At 41.9% G+C, this 26768-nt stretch overlaps 1 protein-coding gene across 2 annotated transcripts in view; it reads left to right on the top strand.

The window, feature by feature from the left end:
* Positions 1-26768, top strand: part of tprb (translocated promoter region b, nuclear basket protein) — a 70900-nt gene that overhangs the window by 29512 nt on the left and 14620 nt on the right. For both annotated transcript variants that reach the window (XM_060917353.1, XM_060917351.1), the window contains exons 19-40: positions 2035-2169; positions 2253-2393; positions 2951-3116; positions 4327-4493; positions 7346-7498; positions 8188-8508; positions 8629-8816; positions 10141-10288; positions 10378-10515; positions 10893-11024; positions 12865-12995; positions 13197-13407; positions 13572-13718; positions 14837-15035; positions 16666-16856; positions 16999-17072; positions 17196-17392; positions 17600-17881; positions 18508-18650; positions 18762-18842; positions 19325-19516; positions 20181-20303. In XM_060917353.1, the coding sequence (XP_060773336.1) occupies positions 2035-2169; positions 2253-2393; positions 2951-3116; positions 4327-4493; positions 7346-7498; positions 8188-8508; positions 8629-8816; positions 10141-10288; positions 10378-10515; positions 10893-11024; positions 12865-12995; positions 13197-13407; positions 13572-13718; positions 14837-15035; positions 16666-16856; positions 16999-17072; positions 17196-17392; positions 17600-17881; positions 18508-18650; positions 18762-18842; positions 19325-19516; positions 20181-20303 (3660 nt within the window). The remainder of the gene's footprint in view (positions 1-2034; positions 2170-2252; positions 2394-2950; positions 3117-4326; positions 4494-7345; positions 7499-8187; positions 8509-8628; positions 8817-10140; positions 10289-10377; positions 10516-10892; positions 11025-12864; positions 12996-13196; positions 13408-13571; positions 13719-14836; positions 15036-16665; positions 16857-16998; positions 17073-17195; positions 17393-17599; positions 17882-18507; positions 18651-18761; positions 18843-19324; positions 19517-20180; positions 20304-26768) is intronic.

The raw sequence follows: 26768 nt of genomic DNA, 5'->3' as shown, positions 1-26768 counted from the left end.
ACTACACTACATCCTGCAACACCTTGACTCTGCAGGGACGTACGCCAGGATTCTGTTCGTGCACTTCAGTTCGGCGTTCAACACCATCATTCCAGACATCCTCCACACCAAGCTCCCCCAGCTCACTGTGCCCTCCTCCACCTGTCAGTGGATTATAAACTTCCTGACTGACGGGAAGCAGCAGGTGAGGCTGGGGAGCATCACATCCAGTACCTGGACTATCAGCACTGGCGCCCCCCCAGGGGTGTGTGCTCTCCCCACTGCTCTTCTCCCTTTACACCAACGACTGCACCTCAAGAGACCCGTCTGTTAAACTCCTGAAATTTGCAGACGACGCAACGGTCATCGGTCTCATCCAAGACGGTGACAAGTCTGCATACAGACAGGAAGTTGAACAGCTGGTCTGTTGGTGCGGTCAGAACAATCTGGAGCTGAACACGCTCAAAACTGTGGAGATGACAGTGGACTTTAGGTGGAGCCCCCCCACCCTGCCGCCCATCACCAACAGCACTGTGACTGCTGTTGAAACCTTCAGATTTCTGGGCTCCACAATCTACCGGGACCTGAAGTGGGAGACCAACAAATCACCATCATCAAAAAGGCCCAGCAGAGGTTGTACTTTCTGCACCAGCTCAGGAAGCTCAACCTGTCTAAGGAGCTGCTGACACAATTCTACTCCTGCCATCATTCAGTCTGTTCTCTGCTCTTCCATCACTGTTTGGTTTGGATCGGTCACCAAGCAGGACAAGAACAGACTGCAACGGACAATAAGGTTTGCAGAGAAAATTATTGGTGTCAACCTGCCCTCCATCCAAGACCTGTACCTGTCCAGAGTCAGGAAACGGGCAGGTGACATCTCTGCAGACCCATCACACCCTGGTCACAAATTGTTTAAACTTCTCCCCTCTGGGAGACGCTACAGATCACTGTATGCAAAAACAACCAGACACAAGAACAGTCCCCCCCCCCCCCCCCCCCCCGGCTGTCTCTGTGATGAACAGCTAAAACCGGATTTAAATATCAGTAACCTCAACTGTGAAATATCTGCACACTCATACAGTCATTCTGTGCACACTATATTTACTAAGTCATCCTTGCTCTATGCACCATTTTGCACCAAAAGATTCTACATGTACATAGCTTTTTTTTGTTTTTTTTGTCTACACTTTTTGTTTGTACTGAGAGCTAAGTGAAACCGGAGTCAAATTCCTCGTGTGTTCACATACCTGGCAATAAAAGTGATTCTGATTCTAACATAATTGAAGATGCACTTAAGAGTGAAATGTTAAGCCAGTATCTCACTGGGCTGCGACAGCTTGCGACTAGTTGGAGAGACAACAATTGCGATTAAAATATGTGAATTGGTGACAATTTTCACATGGAATCACACTGAATTGATATTTGCATATTTTATCGCAATTGTTGTGTCTCCAACTCGTCGCAGGCTGTCACAGCCCAGTGAGATACTGGCTGAACTCACACTTCCTGTCTCACGGAAACTGACTTGAGAAGGGTTCGTGACAGCTTTGCGACACCAGTGACGCATTTGTGGCTATTTTGGGAGAAATTTTGTCGCACAAATTTTTTCAGTATGGTCAAAATTTCAGTGACGAAGGAGCGACACTTTGCGACTCGTGAGGAAATTGAGAAGCCCAGTGAATGTTTCAAGACACTTTTGAAACTCTCTCGCGAATGATGTTCGCAAGCTGTCGCAGCCCAGTGAGATACTGGCTTTAAAAACCATATCACCTTTACGTAATATTCATATTCTCGTTTTTAGAAGAGATACAAGTGATAGCTACAAGGTTGGTATTTTAGTGTAACAGACCAGATACAACTGATTTTAACAATTTTTTTATTTAAAAAAAAAAAATATATATATATATATATATATATATATATATATATATATATATATATATATATAATTATTTTTTTTTTTTTTAAGTTAAAAGGTGTTGAGAATAAAGTGAACTTGGAAACTGTATATGGGAATTGTTCCTCAGGACTGTGAATGATGTTTTGACCTCTCAGTCACAAGCAGAGAGCCTACGTAAGGAGAGAGACTTGCTGAAGATGGTGGAGTCCAGTCTGAGCCAGGAGAAAGAGTCGATCCTCGCTCAGCAGAGAAGCCAGAACCTCCTGCTCACCAATCTCAAATCCATCCAGGTACTGAAGCCATCGGCATTATTCAACATACACTGACACCCAAAGCAAATGGTGTGTTTTGAGGTGTTCATATGTTCTCCCAGGCCACATTAGAGCGCTCGGAGACAGAAACTCGCCAGCGGCTCACAGCACAGGTGGAGAAGCAGGAACGAGAGATTTCCCAGCTGCAGAAGAAACTGGAGCATGAGGTGGAGCAGAAACATGTGCTAGGGCGTAATCATGATGTAAGTACCCTCTATCAGTTTTCGGTCGTTTGTGCTGTCTCGTTAAACTGCCTTAAAGGAAAACATAAACCAGAATACAATATACCTATACAACACATTTGTGCTGAGTTAAGACAGAGACTCAACTTGGCTGCTTGGTGCTCTATGACGAGCACAATGGCACTCACGGAGATATGAGCATGAAAGTTGGAGCTTGAGAATTTCATGTCAACTCTGGTTAGAGAGATGAAGTGAAGGAGCTGAACAGACTAAACGACTAAAGAGCTGCTGCATCAGTTTTTTTAGGGTAGGGATTAATTTTTCAATTGGTGCCACTGTGAGCAGGGGCTAGAACGGTTTGCTCCTGGTTGCAGGACAAGGAGTTTGTTTTTCAGTAGTTTCAGAAAGGTTCAGGTTATTTGTGGTTCTGTTCACATCTTACATATGTTGTATGTCTCAGAATATTGTGGTGACAGTAATGAGTGCACAATGTTTCATCTCTCTGTATATATGTTTAAACATGGAATGTCATTGGAGCTAAAATCGGAGGAACCTGAATGTGGGGTTATTGTTTGCAGAAGCAGCTTTTGGATGCTAAGAAGCAGCTGGAGGTGCAGTGCGCATTGCACCAAAGGACAAGAGAGCAGTTGAATGCTGCACAGCAGGAGCTCAACAATCTCCAGCAGCAACTGAATACCGGAGAGCGAAGGGTTTCCTCAGCCAGCACCCACACAGGCCTCACAGGTAACACACGCTGCCCACTATTTATTAATGCCAGGCTTTCGTCTAAACGGGGGAACAGGGGTGCTGCGCCCTCTTACTCTCGGCGTGCGCCCCCTTATCGACTCCGTGAAAACATCCCAGCAACACTACGTGACAATGTGTCTGATCATCAAATACGTTATAATTGCTCCAAAAATATTCCAATCATAGTAGATACACCGCCAGACGGTGCAAAAACAATCCAAATTGGGTTTTCCAGACTGAGGCGCCATGTTTAGTTGTTTACTTGTCGCGGCTGCTCTCGCGAGATTTGACATGGGTTACATACAAGGTCAGCTGACTTCTAGAGCAAGATTTCTCGAGACTGAATGACCTTTCACCCACCGGCGTGGGAGCTTTTGACAGAAGTAGTTCGCGAGTTGTTTTTGTTGACACTTGGGCATTTAAAGATGTCATCCCGCGGCACGAAACGGAAGAAAGCCAAAGACTGTCTGGGGCAGAAGATGATTACTTCTTTCTTTTTCAATGTTGACAGACAATTTGTTATAATTTCCCTCTCAGATAGCCTCAGAATGTCCCATTGGAGCATTTTTCAAAGGCTTTGCACGGCGAGGGACAACCGGCTCCCTCGCCATGGTGAGCGCCCTCATACTAAATTTTTCTAGAAAAAACCCTGAATGCACTTTGAACTTTTTGCAGTGCCTTTTAAATAACCGAGTAATAAAATATTTAGTTTCATAAGCAAAGGAATACAACTAAAGAGAGAATTTTGAAAGTGCACTCAACAAAATTTGTTTCTCTGCCTCAGTCTGAATGACCGTCTTCCTGATCTATTTAGTATTTATTTAGTATGCTCAGATTAAATATAGACACATTATTATTTTTTTTTTTTTACTAAAACGGTACTAACCATCTATTTAGCACACTATAAAAAATATTTTACAGCTAATTAATTTTTCTACGATGTACATATGTGGGCCTTTTCCCTGTCAGCTGTAACTGGTTTTAGATTCCTCTCCTGTTGACGTAAATGTCAGTGACTACAACCGTCTACTGCTCGCAGTTCTTCTGTGAAATGTTTGTTTACGGCCCACAATTCATCATTGCTTCCTTTTACCTCACTGAAATGGACAAACCAAAGATCATGCTGACTTCCTTGGTTTTGCACTGCAGTATATTGTTAATACTGTGGCTTAACTGCATCTTGCATCTCATTCCTTACCTGTCACAGGGCCGCAGGGCGGTGAAGAGGATGTAGAGGAACTGCGTACACATCTGAATGAGGCTAAGAGCAGAACTGAGGAACTGGTGGAGAGACTGGAAAGCACCACTGCCTCTCTTGAACAGTACAGAGCCATGTGCCTCAGCCTCGAGGAGGTCCTGGAGAAAGAAAAACAGGTGACAAATGCAAAATGAAAGTAATGTTAAGGCATTATGCAAGCTTCAGTAATATATTAAATATATTATTGACTCAGATTATCTGCTTTTTTTTTTTTTTTTTTTTTGGAAATATGATTACTGCAAAACAAAAAAGTGAGTTTATTAGTCTCATCTCATTATCTCTAGCCGCTTTATCCTGTTCTACAGGGTTGCAGGCAAGCTGGAGCCTATCCCAGCTGACTACGGACGAAAGGCGGGGTACACCCTGGACAAGTCACCAGGTCATCACAGAGCTGACACATAGACACAGACAACCATTCACACTCACATTCACACCTACGGTCAATTTAGAGTCACCAGTTAACCTAACCTGCATGTCTTTGGACTGTGGGGGAAACCGGAGCACCCGGAGGAAACCCACGCGGGCACGGGGAGAACATGTAAACTCCGCACAGAAAGGCCCTTGCCGGCCACGGGGCTCGAACCCGGACCTTCTTGTTGTGAGGCGACAGCGCTAACCACTACACCACCGTGCCGCCCCGAGTGTATTAGTCGTGAGCTTTAAATTGTGGTTTCTCAGTTTATAAATGATGTTAATTGCTTTTAATATTACATATTTAAACGCAGTTAAACAATCACTCTGTCATACGGTTTGTTTTTAAGTAGTTTAGTTTGAGAGAAATCAGACCTGATAAACATTACTTTGATCCAAAACTATATAGTAAAATCTGGATTGGAGTGGACTTGTCATGTTTAGTAGGAAATCATCGTGCTGTGGTTATACTTTTTTTTTTAAACTTATTTTTTTATTAATCAAAAACAGAAATTAGACAGTCAGCAACCATACAAATACTAAAGAGACAGTAGACAAACACGTAGACCATAAAACCAAATCCAAACAACAAAACAAAGGGGGGGCTTTGCTCTTCTCAAAACATCATAAGCAATACAGGAGTCCATCTCTTCAGGAGCTTCTCTTTCTGAAGCCTTAGGTTGTGAGTTATCTTCTCCATCCTATATATTTCCCATACTCTATCTTTCCATGATTGAAATGTTGGATCAGTAGGTTTCAGCCAATTTACAGTGACCCCTTTAACAGCTGCTACTAGAAGGATTTGTAAGGGGTATAGATCATCTCTACATTCAAAGCCTTGAAGGACCGCTCCTAACACATACAGGGGCTCTTTAGGGATATCTGTACGAAAAATATCAACCAGTGCAGAAAATGTATCATCCCAGTATTTCCTCAGCTTTACACACGACCAAAAGGTATGAAGAAAGTTCGAATCACTCTCTCACCACATTCCCTCCAACAAGAACTAGTGGATGAAGATCCATACTTCCCTGTTATGTATGGGGTCCTAAAAAAATCTAACAACCATTTTTCATCTGAATTCCCACCAACTATTAGAATGTCACCTTGTGTGCCTCTGTACAAATTTCAGCCCATGTGTCTGGAGAAATATCTAGCTGAAGCTCTGTCTCCCATTTTAGTTTAATGTATAGTGTATCACAAGTGTCCATACTCTGGAGGCAATTGTATAGACATGAAATAGTCTTCTTACAAAAGACACCAAGTTGAACCCCAATAAAATATTGTTCTATTGCAGATGGTGAAAGGATTCTTTCAGGATTCAGTATTAGGAAGTTCAAATTCTTCCTTGATTTGGGAAAAGGGCTTAACCCTGTTTAACTCAATTAACTGGTGAATATAAGTAAGGCCATATCTAGCCCAGTGTTTGAATCCTACATCTAATTGCAACGGCTTAAAGTTGGGAGTAGATTTAATTAAAGTTAGACTTGAAATTGAGTTTGCTAATTTATTTCTTCTGTACTTCTCCATATCTGAGTGGTGTGTTTAGACCATATGCTTACCCTACAGGATTTCAGAGAAATACTTGAGAAAGCTAATTGTTGTAGTGTATATTCACACTGTGATACCTCTATATCCAGCTATCTGGTGGAAGTATCATTTGTAATCCAAGCCACCAAGCTGTGTAGCCCAGAAATATAATTTCAGACAAGGTAGGGCAAGACCCCCTTCAGATTTAGGGAGCTGTAGCGTTTTTAGTCGTACCCTTGGCCGCCTACCTTGCCATATAAAATGGGATATCAGCCTATCCAAAATATCAAAAATGGACTTCGGTACAGGAATAGGAAGCATTTGAAATGGGTATAACAACCTTGGAAGAACATTCATATGGATGGATTCTATTCGGCCTAGCAAGGACGGGGAGAGATGACCAACGGGCTAGATCCTGTTTAATTTGTCTAATTATCATAATTTGCATTGTATAACTTGTTATACATTGATTAGAGAAAATTATTTTGAATATTTATTAAAACCCCTTAAGCTCTAACTTCAGCTCATAAATGCTACATCTTGTGATCTTTTCTCTGATATTCCTCAAGGGGAAATGGGGTAATTCCTGTTTTTGAGGTGTCAGATAGTGTGACAGGTTTTTTGATGGATGTATATGTTTTCCCTTATATTTCTAACCCTTTCTCTTTCACAGACAACTGCCAGCTAGATAATTTAGTGAGCTAGCTACAAACTAAAAACTTTCATTTACTGAGGAACTCCCTCTATATACAGTGTCCTGTATATTCTGTCACAGCTTTAATGTTTTAGAGCTATTTGATGTGCTATTTTGAAATGCCATGTCTCCTATGAATGAGTAAAACTGCATTTTTACTGGCTGATGCATTTCCATTTGAAGTGTGTGTGTAATTTTTATTTTATATATATATATATATATATATATATATATATATATATATATATATATATATATATAAATAAAAATAAAATCAGGGTGTTAGTGTTTTTTAAACGAGATCAATGCTGATTATTGTGGCTTCTCTTTCAGGTAACTGAACAAGTGAAGATGTCCGTTGAAAGCCAGGTTTTGGAGGCTCACGAGCAGCTTCAGCAACTGGAAAAGAAGCTTCTAGAAGTTGAGAAAGAGAAAAATGAAATGCAGGAAGAGAAACAGAAAGCTGTCGCAGCCATTGAGCAGCAGGTGCAGTTTTTTCTTTGTCATTTTGTGACATTTCTATAAAAACAAATGACCACCTGATTTATGTACTGAAGTTCTAAGGGAAATAATCATTTAGTCATTTCAGTTTTCTGTGTATACCAAAAAACTTTTGTTGATTTTATGTGCATTTATCTACAAAACACTCCTCTTGGTTGGGCTACTTGCACTCAGGGATATGACAAGTTTCCATTTTTCAAATTGTGCTGTTTTTGCGTCTCTGGTGGCATTTGTTTGCAATTGTCAGTACTGTTTATTTCCTTTGTAATAAGATCAAGTGCGTGTCTGCTATAAGGTATTTAATATAACCTGACCAATTATAGGATTTTAAAGACTAATACCGGTTTTTATATTAGAGGACTTTAAAAAAAAATCTGATAACGATGTGTGGGCCTGTTGAACCGCACAAAGATTTTTTTTTTTTTTTTGGTGTGTAGTTATTTAAGAGTCTTCACCAAGATAGCATGACACAATGCAGTTTTAAAATATTTTGTCATAAATAGTACTTTGAACAAAAATGCAGCAAACTGTAGAGTACCATTAATGAACATTTTAAAGGGAATTGTTTGGAAATGTAATATTTAAAGATGTATATTTTTTTTAAAGTTTACTTATTTACCAACTTTACCAAATAAGTAAGTAAAGCAGCTAACTTAATTCATTCCTGGTTTCAGGTGAGTGAGCTACAGCAGAACCTGAGCAGTCTACAGGCTGAGCATCAGGAAGCATTGCAGAAGGCAGCTATGGCGGCTGCTCAGGAGCAGCAGGCTGTGCAGGAAAGCCAAGAGCAGGCGCATCTTGCCACGGAGGCCCAGGACAAGTATGAGCAAGAGATGGTGTTGCATGCAGCCGACGTGGAGGCCCTGCAGGCAGCCAAAGCCCAGGCCCAACATGCCTCTCAGCTCCGCCACCAGCTTGAAGAGAAGCTCCAAACGGTCAGCACACAACTGTTCGAGGCCCGAGTATCCTGGGAGGAGCAAGAGAAGATCCTCAAAGTATGTTACAGCAATAGGATGATCACTGGGAAATTTACATATTAACTAAATGAATAATATTCAAAAATATATTTTTATCATTTACTTAAAACCTTTTTACTTTTGTTTTCTGTCTCTCAGGAGGAGCAGTCTAAGATGGAGTCACACTGTCAAGACTTGCAGAGGCAGAACGAACTCCTGCATGAGCAGATTCAGGCCATGAGTGGAAAGATGGCAGTCCAGCTACAACAGTCAGCCGGCGACAGCTCACTCAACGTTTCTCTCACTGAAGAGGGGAAATCTCAGGAGCAGCTTCTCGAGATCCTCAGGTTCCAGTTGGTTCTAATTTGACTGAGACTCACTGACCCAGTGCTCGCCTCTCTGTATCTTTTCCTTCCTTGCATTTTTGTGTCTTGCTCACTTTGAAAATGTGTGAATCTTTTGATTTTGAACCTTTAGTCATTTTGTGTTTTTTAAATTTCTACATTCCATTTCTCTTTTAGCTGAAATTCAGTTTAGCTGTTTTCTATTTAATAAGTTTAGTTTGAGTCATCATGGAAAAACGGACAATGATGTATAGGATGCATCATTTATGAGCAAGGTGCCCCCCTCATTATAACTGGAAAATACCAGTTGTGTGTGTATATAATTACTGAATAAGTAAGGCCGAATCCCATTTCACCCCTTGGACCAACCCCTTGGCCCTTCCCCTCCATTTTGCGCGTTCACGTGAAGGGGTAGGGGTATCCCAATCCCAGTTAACGCGGAGGGGAAGGGGTAGGGCTTCTGTACCCCTCCAAATGGAGATTTTCCTGGAGCTGACTCCGAACGAAGGGGTTTGAGTGATTTCCCACAATGCCATGCGGATTTCAGCGAGATTTCATGCGGATTTCAGAAAGATGGCGGTTCCCGCGGCGAAAGATTGTCATAAATGTATTTTCTCCATTATTTGCGTGTTTTAAGATGTTATCCAGAGGAAACACGCCGCTTGATTCGCTTTCGAGCTGAGAATGAGCAGCGATTTCTGAAATCCAAGCTGCTGCTAAAAAGCTTTGGGAGTGAGTATTGTTTTCGGTTGCTTGACTGCGTACGTTTTGTTCTGTTATTCTCGCTTTTATTGTTTACATGAGTGTTCTGACACCTCATTCTGTCGGATGTAGTGCACGAAGCGCCAAAGATATCCCATTCAGTGGTGTTAGTTAACAAATCACACCCTGCCAGCAGAGATTTCTGGTTCTGGCTCTGACTGTAGCGGCTGGTCGCAGCCAATGACTCATTTGGTCGCGTTTTGCTAACGTAAACGCTGACGGAGGTACGCGATGACGTATGCGATCGTTGAAGGGCTATCCCAATACGTAAGGGTTGAATTTCAAGCCCTATCCCTTGTAGCTCAGTTTCAAGGGGAAGGGCCAAGGGGAAGGGGGAGGGGTAGGGGTAGAAATTAGAATTGGGATTGGGCCCAAATAAGCCTAATGGTGATCAAGTACAAAAGTACCAACCACCATTTATGCAGTTTTATTATATTAAGTTTTCAATTTCAGTTAAATTTGTGGTAATTATTATAATTTTTTTTTTTGTTGTTACTAAATTTTTTTCTGTGAATAATTTTTTTGTTTCCGTTTACTGTGTTAACCCTCCTGTGGGCTCATAAAGGTTTGTTCGTCGGGAGAAAGAGATTGCAGAGTCACGTTTCGAGGTGGCTCAGGGAGAGTGTGTGCGGCACAGACTGCGAGTGGAGCACCTGGAGCGGGAGCTGAAGGAGGTCCAGGACACACTTGGTGCTGAGAGAGAGAGAATGCAGGTATGTAGGCAGTTCTAATTTTTTTTTTTATGTTAAAGCTTTGCACTCTTCTGTAGATCCTGTTGTCTTATGCCTTTTACTCTTTAAAGGTGACTGCAAAGACCTTGTCCCAACATGATGAGCTGATGAAGAAGACCGAGACCATGAATGTGCTGGTGGAGACTAATAAGATGTTGAGAGATGAGAAGGAAAGACTGGAGCAGGAGCTGCAGCAGACTCAAGCCAATGTAAAAGAAAACACACTGGTTGATTTTGTTTAAATTGTTTGCTAAACTAGGGGTTATGACCCCACATGGGGTTGCTTGATTAACAAACTGGATAAATGGGAATGCCTTTTGTTTCATTCATTTATTTTGCAAATTAATGCTAGACATGTCATTTTGTGTGCTAATATTCTGTTACAGCAAGTTGTGCAAACAAGCCACCTTTAACAGTATATGTGCTGTTTTATTTTATTTTTTGCCATCCTTAGAAATACTTGGTGTAGGAATGCATTGATTTTTAAAATTTCCCTTGTGTGCTCTTCTGGACTGTTATTGGGTGTTTTTTGTGATTACTGCATAGGTATGAGGTAATGTACATGATTTGTACTCCTCTATCTCAGGTGAGCAAGCTGCAGTCAGACATGTTGCCCGTGCAGGAGTCGAATGCCGAGCTGAGTGAGAAGACTGGCATGCTACAGGCTGAGAAAAAACTTCTGGAAGAGGAAATCAAGCGCTGGAAAGCACGCACTCAGGTCAGCACCCCAACCAGCTGCTGGTTTAAGTTGCTTTTTGATCTAAAGATACAGATATAGGATATATTGATGGGTACACAGATCAAAGCCAGGTTTCCATCCAAGCTAATTTTTTATTTTTTTTAAACCAAAAAAAAAAAAAACAGTGATTTTTTTTTCAAATGATTATTCATGTAGGCAATGAAGACAGCATTTATCATTCATATTTTCTAAATACCCTGACTTTCGCCCATAGTCAGCTGGGATAGGCTCTAGCTTGCCTGCAACCATGCACAGGATAAGTGATTACAGATAATGGATGGATTTTCCATACATCATCATAAACTCTTTTTCTGTTTCACTTTTAGTATTTACTTTGCCAAGTACATAATAGTTGTATCTACATAACTTTTTTTTTTTTTTTTTAAACTGTCAAAGCAAAACTTATGTAATGTCGTTACATAAAACTGTTATCATAAAAGGGCACAAGCTGCTAGTAGAAAAGTTTGCAAACTTATAATTTAATTGATTATCCTCTGTATTATGTACAGATGTGGAAACTTAACTGTTGATGCATAGACTACTCTGTTAACTCTTTAAGGATCATTGAATTGTTAAAACCAAATAATACAAATCAGAGAAAAGGAGCCAAATCCATAAATATTTGCACAGTGATAGTTGTTTTCCACAGTATATTAGATTTGAAATGAAATAATGAATATAAGCTCAAAGTACAGAATTTCACCTTTAATTCAAGGTGTTTATATCCAAATTTTTTATATTATATATAATATAAAATAATCCCCCCGCCCCGCCAAGGTGGTCCACCCCCTTTTTTTTTTTTAAACAGCCAAAAGTAATTGAACAGCTGGCTGCTCAGTTGTTCCATGACCAGGTGTGTTATTTCATTTACAAGGAAGCAGATAAAAGATCTAGATTTGATGTGAAGTGTGCATTTGGACACTGTTGCTGTTAATTCTCAATGTAAAGTCCAAACAGCTGCCACTGCCAGTGAAGTAAGCCATCATTAAACTGAAAAATTAAAACAAACTAATGAGAGGGAGGGAGCAAAAATGTTAGGTGTGGCCAAAGCAATTACTGAATGCATTCCTGTAAAGAACATACTGGGGAGTTCAAACACCAAGAGTCCTGGAAGATAACAGAATTATTTCCCTGGTGAAGGAAAAACCTCTTCACAACATTTCATCAGATAACCACCACCCTCCAGGAGGTCGGTGTATCTGTATCAGTCAACAATCAAAAGAAGACTTCACCGGAGTACATGCAGAGGATTCACCTCAAGATGTAAACCTCAAAAGCAGGAAGAATCCAAGATGTTTTTTAGGGCAAAAAAGGAGAATGTTCTGTTGTGGCCAAGCCAATCACCTGACCTGAATCCAACTGAGCTGTATTTCACATCCTGAAGAAAATACTGAAGACAAAACACTCTAAAAACAAGCAGGAAGTGAAGACCACAGCAGTAAAAGCCTGGCAGAGCATCACCAGGGTAGAAACCCAGCATCTGCTGATGTCTATGGGTTTCACATTTCAGGCAGTCATCAACTGCAAATGATGTGTAACCAAGTATTAAAAATGACCATTTATCATTGCTAATCACATTTATAAAGTGCTGTAATTCCTACACCCTTTACTCAGTTTTGATTAAAACTGACCGTTTGCACTTGGAGTTCATGTTCAATTAATTTTAATTTCAGCTCCAATGTACATAGGTAAACAGCTAAAATAAATAACTTTGTAGATGTTTAAATGAGTGTAATTAGTATAATGCTTTAATGTAATACCATACATGGTATGATGTATAACAGTTTTTGTAATTGTACTAATGGTAATTTCTGTGTAGTTCCTGGTGAGCCAGCAGAAGAACACGGACCCAGAAGAGTATAAGCGGCTGCACTCTGAGAAAGAAACCCATCTTAAACGCATCCAACAACTCGCTGAGGAAACCAATCGGCTTAAGGCAGAAGCAATCAGGTAGGGGGGGAAAAAAACCTTATTATTCACTCATGAGCCAGAAATTATTATTAATTTCTGTGATGATAAACAAATTTAGTTGTGAGCTAAAATTATTGTTACAGTAGTAGATGACACTTTTCCTGCTTCCAAGGTAAACGTCCCATTACCAAAAACTAGAACAGGATTTGTTGCACTGTTTCTCTTCTGTTTTATCTGCAGGAGTACTGGTTCAGTCACCACACTGCAGTCTCAGGTGCAGAACCTGCATGAGAATCTTGGCAAAGTGACAGTCGAAAGGGATGTTTTGAAGAAAGAGCTAGAGGCCAAGACTCTGGACATCCAGGAGAAGCTTAAGACCATCACACAGGTCAAGAAGCTTGGGCGCCGCTATAAAACCCAATATGAGGAGCTTAAAGTTGAGCACGACAAGGTGAAATTTCTTTATTTATTTAGGGGCTGCTGTCTAAGAATCCATTAGTTATGATCTCTAAGTGTTGATGAATAAACACAAATGCTAGGAAGCTATGAAGGGATCAGTTTGCATGGTTCAGATAAGAGTCTATCATGCTAAATTCTTAATTTTTCTTTGTATAGATGGTGGCAGCTGCTTCCTCCGCTCCAGTTCAAGACCAGGAGGCTCAGCAAGCCTCGGCTCAGGAGCTACAGAGCCTCCGAGATTCCCTCAGTCAATCAGAGGCCAAGACTCGGGAGCTGGAGAACCAACTAGAAACCTTAAACAAAGTGAGTCTGTTGTATCCTGTTTGTAATTTCAGTAAAGTTAACTACTGTAATGTAGTGTGGGTAATCTTTTTTTTTTTTTTTTTTTTTTTTTTTTTCCTGTGGATAGTTAATATTAATTCCATAAATATTATTAATTGTCCAACAGAATCAGAATGCAAATATAGTGCATAGAACCTGGTGTGAATGAATGCAGAGGAAGACTTGGGAGGCAGGTGGAATTTGAGCAGAACTCCAGGCTCCTTTTTATTTTTTCCACCATGCTTTTCGGCACACTTTCAAAAATGCGGCACAAATAAATGAACTGAAAAGGGGGCCATCACTAGTTTGTGGCTTTTATCCCATTCAAGTTCATGCTCAGCAGGGTGTGTGTATGGCATGCTCCTATGACATGCATGTGCTTGCGCGCTCTCTCTCTCTCTCTCTCTCTCTCTCTCTCTCTCTCTCTCTCTCTCTCTCTCTCTCTCTCTCCCTTTTTTCGGCAGTTCCTGAAAGCACAAGGAAATACACAAGTAGACTAGTATTAAGACAGGTGAGAATCATCACGTTACCTGTCAGTTCATCCCAACTCTTCTTTGTCCACCACAGACACTCTGCCATGCCCCTGCTGCCACACAGTTTTATTTCTTTCCATTCATCAAGTCATTGTCTATAGCATTTATGCTACTGAGGGTCACGGGTGAGCTGGATCCCAGCTGCCACTGGGTGAGAGGCAGGGTACGCACTTGGCAAGTAACCAGTCCATCACAAGGCTGACACACAGACATGAACAACCATTCATGCTTATGAGCAATTTAGAGTAGCCAGTTGACCTAATCCGCATGTCTTTGGATTATGGGAAGAAACCAGAGCACCCGGAAGAAACCCACACGGTGAGAACATGAAAACTCCACACAGAAAGACCCTATCCAGCTGTGAAGTTCGAACCCAGAATCTTCTAGCTGTGAGGCGACAGTGCTAACCACTGCACAACCATGCTGCCCACAATTCTGCTTAGAAAATTTAGCCGGTCATGAGTGGTACCAGTGGCTTTAGCCATTTTGCAGAACAGTATCTCTAAATTTCAATTTAAGAGATTTAATTTGGTTAACTCTGTACTCAACTGCAAGTGTTCTCTCCAGGCAATAGGGGAGCGTGAGACAGAAACTCGCACTGCACAGGACCAGGCATCCCATCTGCAGGGCGAGCTAACACGCATGCGCCAAGAGCTGGTGGAAAAGTCAGCCCAAGAAGACAGGCTTCGGCAGCAGCTGGCTGAGAAGGAGGATCGGACCAGGAAGGCGATTTTGGGGGCAAAGCAGAAAATCAACCACCTTGTGGGTAAGAACTTCGAGTCATTTTTCTGCCCTTGTTTATGACATGAAACCATTAATAAAAAAAAATGTAATGGTGCGCATACTTGTTCACCTCAATCAATTAGACTGTCATGAAAAAGGTGTGGGGTTTTTTTTTGTTTGTTTGTTTTATAATGCAATTAAAGGTAAACTTTTCAAATATTATATTCATTACATGTAAAGTGAAATATTTCAAGTCCTTTTTAGTTTTGATTTTGATGATTATGGCTTATAGCTCATGAAAATTGGAAATCCAGTATCTCAATTTATTAGAATATTTCCGGAGATCAAAATATTTACAAAACAGAAACATCCAACTTCTGAAAAGTATGTTCAGTTATACACTCAATACTTGGTTGGGGTTCTTTTACCACAAAGTGCGGCATGGCGTGGAGGCGATCAGCCTGTGGCACTGCTGAGGTGTTATTGAAACCCAGGTCGCTTTGATAGCGGCCTTCAGCTCATCTGTGTTTTGGGTTGGGTGTTTCTCATCTTCCTCTTGATGCACCATAGGTTCTCTCTGGGGTTCAGGTCAGGTGAGTTGGCTGGCCAATCAAGCACAGTAATATGGTCAGCAAACCATTTGGTAGTAGCTTTGGCACTATGGGCAGGTGCTAAGTCCTGCTGGAAAAGGAAATGGGCATCTCCATAAAGCTTGTCAGTAGATGGAAGCATGAAGTGCTCTGAAGTCTCCTGGTAGATGGCTGCATTGATTTTGGACTTGATAAAACACAGTAGACCAACACTAGCAGATGACATGGCACCCCAAATCATCACAGCCTGTGGAAACTTCATACTGGACTTCAAACACCTTGGATTCTATGCCTCTCCACTCTTTCTCCAGACTCTAGGACCTTGCTTTCCAAATGAAATGCAAAATTTACTTTCATCTGAAGAGAGGACTTTGGGCCACTGAGGAACAGTCCAGTTCTTTCTCTCCTTAGCCCAAGTAAGAAGCTTCTGACATTTGTCTCTGATTTCAGGAGTGGCTTGATTTTAGGAATGTGACAGTCGTAGCCCCTTTCCTGAAGATGTTTCTCTGTGATGGCTCTTGATGCACTGACTCCAGCCTCAGTGCACTCCTTGTGAAGCTCTCCCAAGTTCTTGAATCGACTTTTCTTGGCAATCCTCTCAAGTCTGCATTCATCCCTGTTTGTGCACTGTTTCCAGCCAGCCGTTTCAGCAGTGACCTTCTGTGGCTTACCCTCCTTGTGGAGGGTGTCGATGATCGTCTTCTGGACATCTGTCAAAGTCGGCAGTCCTTGACATGATTGTGGTTGCGTGTACTGAACTCGACTGAGAGATGCACAGTATTTATACTGTTATTCAAACTCGATGAAATATTCTTATATATTTTGAGATGGTGTTTTTGTTGGTGGTGGGTTGGTTATTTATTTATTTATTTATTTATTTATTTATTTATTTTGCACTGTAGGCTATAATTAAAATAGAAAAATGCTTAACATTTTAGTTTACATGTAATGAGTCTACGTAGAATACATTTTCATTTTCTTGAATAAGTGATGGAAAATATTATTGAACTTTTTCACAGTAGTCTAATTGCTTGAGATGCACTAGTAGAGTGTACATTGTGACATTCCTATTTCCTTGTGCAGATGTAAAGGGACAGTTGATGAAGGAGAATGAGGAGCTGAAGCAGCAGCGTGAGGAGCTGGAGGTGCGCTTGAATGCCCTGCGCTCACAGTACGAGGGCCGACTAAGCCGGCAGGAGAAGGAACTGCGGGAGCTGCGGGACCTGCGCGAGCAGCAGGAGAGACATGTAGAGCAGAGAGATGAGCCGGTGGAGGTAGGTAACTTTCAGAAACTTCTCAGTTGGCTTAAACAGTTGTAGATGCAGCATGGGATGTTATGTTGACAAGGAGTTGATCTATTAATAGGCATTTAGCCACTATTTTGTCTCTCGGGTGATCAGTGTGTTATGTTCCCAGACTCAGGAGCAACAGAGGACGACAGAACAGAGGCAGATTTCTTTGAAATCCACACCAGTGGCTGAAAGGGGCAGGTGTGTTATACTCGACACACAAGTATTCATGCTTCTTTCATTACTGTGAATGACTTAAGTGTGCAACTGTGTAAGAATTAACATTATTAATTTGTAATGTTTGCTCATACTTTGTTTCTTCAGTGCAAGCAACTCGGAACCCCCTACAGCTAATATAAAACCCACGCCCCTGGCAGCGACCCCCAGCAAGCCCCCAGCTATTCCAGGGAACAAGCCCACTCCAAGAGCCAGTATAAAACCAATGATCACCCCTGCCGCAGTGCCCACACCCACTCCTACTGCGACAGTGATGCCCACCACTCAGCAGGAGAGCCAGGAAGGTAGGTATTGGTGTTGAGGTTACACACAATACGTGTCTAACCCTGCTTCTGGAGATCTTCCACTCTAACAGCATGATAATGATAATTAGCATTTAAGATTATAGATTGATTTAAAGGAAGTAATAATAATTCGTGTGTACATCTGAAAAATAAGGCAGTTAGCCACTTGGAGATTTTATTTTCTGATTTACTGTTGCTTTTCTCCAGCACTGTCCTCAGAAGCTCCTCTGGAACATGTGCCTGTGTTTGGAAGCACTACTGGATCTGTGCGCTCCACCAGCCCCAACATTCAGACCACTCTGGCTCAGCCCATGCTAAGTGTCCAGCAGAGCCAGACCACTGCCTTCGTCCAGCCCACGCAGCAGCAGAGCTTGCCCCCCACCGAGCCTGCAAGTCAGGAGCCTGCCTCTGCCACCATGATGATGGAGGCTACACCCAGCACTTCCCAGATGGAGAGACCTTCCACATCCACAGCTGTGTTTGGGACAGGTGAACTTAAAGTTAATGATGATAATAATGAACTAAATCTTGTATGCATTAAGTGGCTTTGAAGTCACTGATCCAATGGGCTGTCTGTATTGCCCTGAAACCAATACATGTGCCATTAATTTTTGTCTCGCCTGCGTAGCAGTTTTGTGAGGCATAGCGGTCACTTTTCCGGATGTCCATCGGTCTGTAAAAACTTCGACATTTTCAAATATCTCCAAAAGTAAAGGTGATCCTGTGCCCATTACTGCATATGCATATTCACCATGTGGAGGGCTTCTTCCCCAGGGGTGAATTTTTTAAATTGTGACCTTTTGTCTATGATGAAAAATTAGACAAAAAAACTTCGACATTTTCAAATATCTCCAAAAGTAAAGGTGACCCTGTGCCCATAGCATTTTAACATCCACCCTAATTATGCCTCCTCCCCCAGATGGGTTTTTTTTTTTAAATGTGAACTTTGATCTTTTGTCTTAATGCAATGTGAAATTGTTTGCTTGCTTCTGAGCAGGCGAGACTTTGCTGTGCTTCTGGTTGATTTAATGCTGTACATATCAAGGATGGCACAGTGGTTAGCATTGCCTCCTCACAGCTCCAAGGTCCCTGGTAACATGTTATTTACTCTGCAGTTTCAGCAACACCTGGCAGCACCTTAACAAAGCGGCCTCGAGAGGAGGAGTTGGATAACATTACAGTGGAACTGGAGCCTCAGGAGGAGCCCACTGAACCTCCCATCTCCAAGAAGCTCCGCGTTCAGAGAGTGGACCTAGAGGTGAAGCTTACATCTAAAACACAAGCAGATGAAACGTCGGCCCTACATACCACAGCTATTCAATCAGATCAGTGCTCCTCATGTCTCAGCCTTTTTAATGTTTGCTTTTAGATGGAAATGCTTGCTGAGGACAGCACTGAAGCTGAGAGTGTGGTACCAGGAGGGAGCCAGGAAGCAGTTGATGCTGTTGAAGTAAGTTTGTGTATTATAACAAGGAATTCTTCTACTACTTGTAATGTTTTTCCATCAACTAATACTACTACAGACTACAACAATCCTGACATTTATCAGATTATGTCATAGAATGAGAACATTTTCAAGAGTTTGTTAACTATAACAGACACCCAAACTAACACAAGATGATGCTGGATTTTTATTTTTTTTATTGGTTCCATGCACTTTGTTTTGTGGAACAATGTCTTGCTTGCATTTTAAGCCCTGATTTGTTCAATTCCCAACAGACAAATTCAAAATAAGAGCAAAATAAATGCACACTGGCTGTCTAGGGAAATATTGCCCACATAAATACAAGTTGTACCATGAGGCCAAGCGCATAGTGTAATGGTATATGGTATAGACTGTATCATACTGTAAAGAATTTGTTGGGGGTTACTGTATCAAATATAGCAACATATGAGCTGTGGACTGGAGACATCTATGGTATTTATTTGTAGGAGTTGGAAAATTATCCCACCCTGGGAGAGATGGATGAGCCTGTGGCATCTCCGTCTGTACCCATGGAATTTCTCCTTTCCCAAGTGTCTGATTCACACAGTCAGGAAGAGCCAGACGAGCCAGTCATAGTCATCGTCAGCGACTCGGAAAGTGAGGAAGAGCAGGAGGAAGAGACAGATGAAGAGGAGCAGGTAACATGACTTCATTACTTGTTAGGAGCTACAGTATGATTACCTACACAGCACATCTGCTCTTTATAGCTGCTAAATGGTTCGTATTCCTTGTGGGGCAATGTATGTCCAAAAAATGGCACCCATTTTTATTCTTTAACCATTTTTTCAAAAGCATTCCAGTGATTATGATTAAGCATAAATACACAGGTGATTATAGAAAATTGTGCATGCTGATGATCAGGAAACAGTCCAAATTTCTTGACCAATCACCTCAAGTGACTCAGCAAAATGGCGGCCAATTGCTTTGTCACCGTGAGGAGGAATTACAAATTATGAAAGGAAATGCTGTTCCTAAAAGTGCTAAAGATGCTACAAAGTTTGGTCTAAAACTATTCAAAGGTAAGGTGGAATTGTGATTTATCTATTTCAAAACAAAGTAATTTAACTCACCATAGAGAAGTGACAAGTCTGTGCCCGCCTTTATTACATTTGCATGCTGCTTTTGAAGTTTGAAATAAATGATTTTTCTTTTGAATAGAGATTGTGGGGGGGGTTTGGGGGGGGGGTTTAAACATTCTAGTGATTTCTTCCTTTTTGGGAAGTAATTTGCTTGTGTTGGACCGCACAGCTGTTCTTGGTGAATGAAAGGTTATAGCTTTATGTCCTTGTTTTTGCATCTCAGGATTATGAGGAAGAGGAGGATGATGAGGATGATGAGGGAGGAATTGAGGTGGAAGGAGAAGACAGCAACGAGGGGAGTGGCAATGGAGATCCCAGTGAGGCCTATGAGGGTGACAATACAGAGGTAAAAACAAACACTTTGGTGCACCAGACGGATTTGTTTTTCCCCCATATAGGCTTCATATAGCTGCAGGAGTTACTTTATTGTTGTTAATAATGTGATGTACAAGTGTTGTTGTTTTTTTTTTCATTTTTATTATTTATTCAGTTGTTTATTTCCATTGCAATATGTAAATATCCTGTGTTTGGATGTTAAGAGCATTTCTGTATTTTATTGGGGTGATTTTCTGTTATTCTATGATTACTTGTGCAAGATGGACATTGTGTAACAATCATTGTTACACCCCACTCGATTTTGGCTTTTGGATAAAGTTCATGAGGGAGACATTCCAGCAAGCTGCAGGTGCCACGCGGTGCCTGGCTGATGTCAATTAAAAGTTCACGTGAACAACTTCAGGCTGAGACGTTGTGGCGACACACTCTCGGATGCGCTCGACACAGCTGGACAGCTCTCAGTGCCCTCGCTTCAGAGACTCTCTTGTCTTTTTTGGATATTTTTTCCTCGCGTTGGATTATGCTTTTCGGACTTTTCCCTTCACGGATGTCTCTGGAAACACCACTGCTACTTCGGAGGACATTTAAAGACTGTGAACAGTTCGACGGTCAGGGCAATGGGACCTGCTGACCGGTGCTTGCCTAACGCGAGGCACAAAGGGACCGTGAGATAACAAATTCTGTGTCCTTTATATTTTGTTACGAATATGTCTGTCTGTATTTTGATGTGGTTTGAAAAGGGAACCTTTTGTTTTGTGACCTAGGCCTAGGGTTTTGTGTGTGTAACGTGTTGGGGTTTTGTTTGAACATGTTTCACTTCTGATTTAATGTTAAAACTTTTCTATAACCGAATTCGGTGTTGGGCTTTTTTGTGATAACCTCTCACGTAACATAATGGGGGCTCGTCTGGGATCCAAGCTGCGGATTCCGAGTCATTTGTAGCTTATTAACATTGTGAAAAGAAGAAGTTAGTGTCCAAGCTATTTTTTTCCCTTTGTCATCATGGCGAAAGTGAATAATTTTCTGGAAAGCCCAACCGTTGCAGGTCTGCAGGAGTTGAAAAAAACTGAGTTGCTAGAAGTCGCCATGTCTCTAAATCTAGTTGATGTAACTTCTACTTTGACAAAAGCTAAGATAGCTCTAGCTATTGCTCACTATTATCATGATGATGTTTTTACAAGTACTGATTTAGCGCAGTTTGCAGAGCCTGAACCTAGCTCCGCCTCCGACATGGAGAGTAAAATAATGTTACTGCAGTTAGAATTGGAACGAGAGAAAGAACGTGCAGAAGAAAGAAAAGGAGAGACAGTTCGAACTGGAGAAATTAAGGTTGGAAAATGAAAGACAGAACAGAAAGAGAAAGACAGGAAAGAATGGAAAGAGACCGACTGCAGATGGAAAGAGAAATTAGATGTGGAAAGAGAAAAAATAGCAAAGCAAATAGTTGGCAAAGTTAGGAAAGAAAGAAAATGCAAGTGATTTTGTTGCAAGCAGAGAAGTGAGATTGGTTCCACCGTTTGATGAGCTGGAAGTAGATAAATACTTTCAACATTTTGAGAAGGTGGCCGAGAGTTTAAAATGGCCCAAAGATTATTGGCCTTTTGATGCTGCAGAGTGTCTTAAGAGGGAAGGCACAGCAAGCATATTCAGCTTTGTCTGTTAATGATGCAACAAAATATGATGTGGTTAAGAAAGCCATATTGACTGCCTACGAATTAGTGCCAGAGGCATACAGGCAGAAATTCAGAGGCCTAAGAAGAAATGAAAATCAAACTCGTGTTGAATTTGCACATGATAAGGAGGTGTACTTTGAATGCTGGTGCATGTCTAGGTCTGTTGGTGATGACTTCAAACTGTTAAAGGACTTGATGCTAGTGGAAGAATTTAAACGGTGTGTTAAGGATGACATTAAGTCATATCTCGATGAAAAAGATGCCAAGACATTCCATGAAGCAGTGAAGCTAGCTGATGAGTATTCATTGACGCATAAGTCCAAGTTCGGGGTCCAGGACCGGCAGTCTGCTGTCAAGAAGACTGGTGGCAAACCTGTCATTGCACATACCACCGACGTGAAAGTCAAAACGACTGAGAACAAAACGAGGAGTGAAGATGCTAAAAAGGAAGCGTTTTCAACTCCTACTTGCTACTATTGCAAGAAACCAGGTCAGGTCTTGTCTGAGTGCCTACACCTTAAGAAGAAAAAGGAAAGAGAGGCGTCTGCTAGTGGCAATGCTTTAGTGGCGTCGAGGGAAATGCCTCTTGACTTTGGTTCAATGGAGCCATCTTGTCCTCTTGAGACTAAAAAAGTTGAGTCATCTGATCTTTTCAGGAAAGATTTCCTGCCTTTCGTGTCAGAGGGATTTGTTTCTTTAAATTAAAATTCTGCTCCTCAGCCCATTCGAATTCTTCGTGATACTGGGGCTTCCCAGTCACTTTTGTTGAAAGAGGCCTTGTCCTCCTGTGAATGTGATGACACCGCTATGGGTGACTTCACTCTGGTTCAGGGTATAGAGGATGTGCAGTCACGTGACCCGCACGCGTGTACTCCGCCACATTGGACGGCATCAGGATAGTTTACCTTGCGCGAGCGTAATGGATCCAGGGAGTAATCCCCAAGAAAATTCGGAAAATACCCCATCTACATCGCACGATTACTTGTCTAAGTTTTGTTCAGCATCTTGAAGGTGACGTGAGGCAGCGTTACGTGTAAAAGTGTTCCAGGTTGGGGATTGCAGATCCGTACAACTTGCCGCAATCCTTGTTCAGGGAAATTCGGAGCTGCGGTGCCGACGATTTGCCCGATCTGGCCTACCACGACATTTACAATTTTCTTGTTAATCGTGAATCGTGTTACACTGGCAAAGCCCTCAAAGCTTACAAAAGCCTGGAAGCTTATAAATATTTTGTTGCGGGATGGGTATCCCAACTATACCTCTGGAAGGTTCCGAAGAAGGAAGTCTACTTGATAACCTCACGGATAAGTGGCATTAAGACGTTTATCATAAAGAGACTATGCAGGACGTTTTATCTTAAAAATGTTCGTAATCTAAACTCAGTTCCAGATAATGACAGGGTTGTAAATATGTATGGTTTTTGTCTGAAAAACAGTAACTCAGAAAGCCGCGCACGCCTGCACGGAAGCTGCGCAAATGTGCGCAGCTTTCTAACCAACTGCCTTCTTCTCATACTAATACTTCCTATGTTTCATGGACTGTAACAGCATTTGCTCATTTAGTAATTTTAATACATAATTTACTCTGATGAAATTATTCAGACACTCCAACGCCCCCCCCCCCCCCCCCCCTAAAAAAAAACGGATCTGCACGATTCAGCCGTGAAAAAAGCACATCCGCCGTTTTGCATCCCTGTTTAAACTCATAGGTTAACCGACTTTAACCAGCTAATGAGGCTCTGTGGTCGGTCAAGATTTTTTTTTTAGTTTTCGCCATCCCTACTATGGATTGGCTTTTCAAAGGCATATATGAGCCAAAAAGATAAAACATTGTCATGGACTAGGCCAGGGTAGTAGGGCTAGGCATAGCCATTTTAAACGTTAGAGACTGTCTAGTTTCTAAGTATGCAGTTATCATTCAATCCGAAAATCAACTTAACAGATGTACTAGGAGTATTGAATTAGAAGATTACACCTACCTGATATGAAGTGTTCACTACAAATTCGGTTGGTAGAACTGGGGTTCCAGTTTTCTCTTCGCACAACAGACACCCATTTTGCGCGTCTCTCCTCGTCTGCAGGGAATCTATAAAATGACAGGCCCTCCTTTTGGCCCTGTCTATTGGTACAACCAAATGCTGAACAAGATATAACCATTCTCAAAAGATCTACTCCCACACACTTGATAATTAGAACGGGTTCATCTAAGTTCTATGCGCGGCCATGCCATCCAAAATGGCGGATAAACAAATATCATGTGACCTCTTGACGTCACGTGCACGCTCTCTATAGAGGGTAGGATCGTGACCGTACCTCTGCACTCCATGTTCTTGAAGTCAGACTTGGTTACAGGACAAGTTAAAGGTCCCATGGCATCGTTTTTTCATTAATTGTGCGGTGGTCTCTAGTATGAATGAATGCCCTGTGAGCCAGTTTTGGTGAAAAAAATGCTGTGGTTCTCCTGTTTCAGGCTGTTCTAGTTTGGTGGAGGAGTGGGTGGCAGGAGAATGACAGGATTTCAGCTCTTATCATTAATATTCATGACATGTAAACGTGTTACCTCTGATTGGCTAACAGCACTGTGACGCTACCTCCAGTGGGTCAGAACAAGCGGATGTGGGTGTCTTACTATGGCGAGAGAGAAGGAACAAACCGCGAAGGGAAAAATACCGCACGCTGACGTCATTAAGGTGCGACGCGAGGAAATAAAATAAATTCAACAAATGTTTGGGTTTTTACTGAACAAACAAACAAATAAAATGAACGAGTGACTTAAAAAAAAAAAAGAATGTGGGTGTCTTTGTAAAAACTGTTTTGATTGGCTATTATAACAGAGCATGCTGCATGCTTTTTGGTTTTGTAGCGCAGAGTACCTGGCTAACTGCAGGAAGCGGTTAGCTGCACAGCTAATGTAGCCATTGCAAGGCTAACGCACCGATTTTAAAACACGGCAAAACGACTTAACAGTTATACACTTACTTGTTCGGTGTTTGTGGCTGATGCGGCAGGGATGCTTGGTACGGACCCAGGCTTCAGTGACAGTTGATGTGCAAAACCTGCCCTGTACTGTCCCAAGTTGTGGAAACATTCATCAGGAAAATGCTTCTGACAAACATACACCGTCTTAGGTAGACTCGACGGCGTATTATTGGAGTAAATAAAATTAAGCCACTGCGTCTTCAGGGGCTCTCCCGTCGGCAGTAAAAACAGACTCCTTTCTGTGTTGTCACATCCATGTACAGCGCAACTTCCATGTTTGGTGGCAACTTTTGAGCTGGGTGGGCAATCCATACAGTGGGTGGGAATCCGGGGGGGGTGGGGATCATCTCCCTTGCTGACTTAGTAAAGGGAAGAGCCTATCAATGCGCCATTTTGACGCGCCATTCTCAAATGTTGACAAAGGGTGGGCATAGTTTGGTTTACACATTATGAAATATCTAGCCACTGGGGTGACTTAAGAAGGTCAGAGGAACTCATTTTAACATTAAAAAACCTCAGAAAGTGAAAATTTCATGCCATGGGACCTTTAAGGTGGGCCTCATGTCCAGCCTGCCTATTAAAGGTATTTCTTTGTTGCTAGGCAATGACTTGGCCGGTGGTAAAGTTGTCCCCTCTATGCATTTGACTTCTCAGCCGAGTATTATAGAAGAGTCTAATGTGGATTCTGATGTGTTTCCCTCGTGTGCAGTTACTTGAGCTATGGCCAGAAAGGCTAAAGAAGAGGAGGACAGTGTGCAATCTAGCACTGTGCTACATCAGGACACTGACGAGTCTGGTCTCAAAGTAGACCGTGATTCTAGGGAGAGTGACTGCCCTGACGAGGTGTCGGACACTTTTTTTTTTTTTTTTCCTCCTTGAAACACTGTTTGAACAGGATCATAGTAGTTCACCAGTGGAAGCTAGTGAAGATCCTCAGGTGTCTGATGAGCTGTCTTTGTCAAGAAAACAGCTAATTACGGAGCAAAGCAATGATGCAGAAATTGCTGAGTTGAGAGGAAAAGCTCTCTCTGAGGACAAAATTGGAAAGGTGCCAGTTGGTTATTACCTGAAAGACAGGGTGTTGAGAAAATGGCACCCCCCTGATATTCCTGCAAGTGAGGACTGGGCAGTCGTCCATCAAGTTGTTGTTCCTAAAGCCTACAGGAATGACATCCTCACTATGGCCCATTGCTTACCATTAGGTGGTCATCTTGGTGTTAACAAAACTGTTAGCAAGATTATGAAGCAGTTTTTCTGGCCAGGATTACGTAAGGATGTGGCTAACTTTTGCAGGACGTGTCACAGTTGTCAGATGGTTGGCAAACACCAGTTGGAACCTCCCATGGCTCCTCTAAAATCCATCCTAGCCTTTGGTGAACCGTTCTCCAGAGTGATCGTGGATTGCGTGGGACCTTTGCCGAGAACTCTGTCTGGAAATGAGTACATGTTGACTATTATGTGTGCCGCTACAAGGTTCCCTGAAGCAATTCCACTTCAAAATATCAAAGCAGCTACTGTTTCAAAGGCCTTGATTAAATTCTTCACTTTGTTTGGTCTGCCGAAAGAGATCCAATCAGATCAAGGTAGCAATTTTACCTTTGGACTCTTCCAGCAAGTTGTCTACGAGCTGGGGATCAAGCAGATCATTTCAAGTGCCTATCACCCTAAGAGTCCAGGATCTCTAGAAAGATTTCACGCTACTCTGAAAACAATGATCAGAGCCTACTGCTTTGAGAATGAGAAGGACTGGGACGAAGGAGTTCATTTTTCGCTGCTAGGGAGTCAGTCCAGGAGTCCCTTGGATTTAGCCCATTTGAATTGGTG

This window comes from Neoarius graeffei, chromosome 3 (genome assembly GCF_027579695.1).
Source record: "Neoarius graeffei isolate fNeoGra1 chromosome 3, fNeoGra1.pri, whole genome shotgun sequence".
NCBI classification, from domain to species: Eukaryota; Metazoa; Chordata; class Actinopteri; order Siluriformes; family Ariidae; genus Neoarius; species Neoarius graeffei.
The sequence above is the reverse complement of the archived record's forward strand: the minus strand, read 5'-3'. Positions and strand labels throughout refer to the sequence as shown.